This window comes from Cystoisospora suis, assembly GCF_002600585.1.
Source record: "Cystoisospora suis strain Wien I chromosome Unknown contig_7898, whole genome shotgun sequence".
NCBI lineage: Eukaryota > Apicomplexa > Conoidasida > Eucoccidiorida > Sarcocystidae > Cystoisospora > Cystoisospora suis.
The window spans coordinates 8,371-9,159 of NW_027160683.1; the positions used below are offsets into that span (position 1 = coordinate 8,371).

At 44.2% G+C, this 789-nt stretch overlaps 1 protein-coding gene across 1 annotated transcript; it reads left to right on the forward strand.

The window, feature by feature from the left end:
* Nucleotides 1-34: 34 nt before the first annotated feature.
* Nucleotides 35-696, forward strand: CSUI_010631 (dna polymerase delta catalytic; the record flags this gene model as incomplete). Its single annotated transcript, XM_068070734.1, has 2 exons — nucleotides 35-328; nucleotides 622-696. Coding segments are annotated over 2 exons (369 nt in total), but the record flags the coding sequence as incomplete, so codon positions are not given.
* Nucleotides 697-789: the final 93 nt, after the last annotated feature.

The following is a 789-nucleotide window of genomic DNA, read 5'->3' on the forward strand; positions in this document are numbered from 1 at the left end:
TCTGTCTTCATCTTCTTCTTCTTCCTCTTCTTCTCCTTCTTCTCCGTATATAAGCCCGGAGAAGAGTTCTACACCTCCTCCCCTGGGCTTGAGCGACAGCTCGAGGGCTGCAGAGGTCGCTGCATGCGCGAATTCTTTAGCTTCGATCTTTCGCGTCTACGGCGTGACAGAGCAGGGACAATCGATATGTGCGCATGTCCATAGCTTCTTCCCGTATTTCTATTGCCGGGTGCCTTCTTCCATTGGACGTCGGCTTATACAAGAAGATCCTCAACACTACGGCGAAGGAACTAATGCTATTACTGCGCAGTTCCAAGCTTTCTTAGATGTAAGATGATCGAGAAAAGATAGACAATAGAATACATGTCAGAAGACATCTCTAGCTACTCCATTCAGAAAAGAAAGATCTAAATTCCTTCTTTATTGTTTCTTCTCCTCCTCTCTCTATGTCAAGATATGGCATGCATGCATGCATAGATGAATATGTATATATGTATGCATATGGAGAGTGAGAGAAGAAGATGATACATATATGTTCATATACATTTGGAAGTAAGGCGATCTTTGCGAGACAACTGCTGCATTGTGGGTTATCTCTTGCTCTCTTTTGTGTGAATGTAGGACTGGATCTTGAAGAGTCAGAGCACGGCGAAGAATTTCGAAAAGAGGTGTCTGGACGTGCGTATCGAAAGAAAAGAGGTACGCTTACCCCTCGATCTCTACTATCAGACAGAGAGAAGAGACGGCAGGTGAAGTATAGAAGGAAGAAGAAGAGAGAGAAGGAAGAAG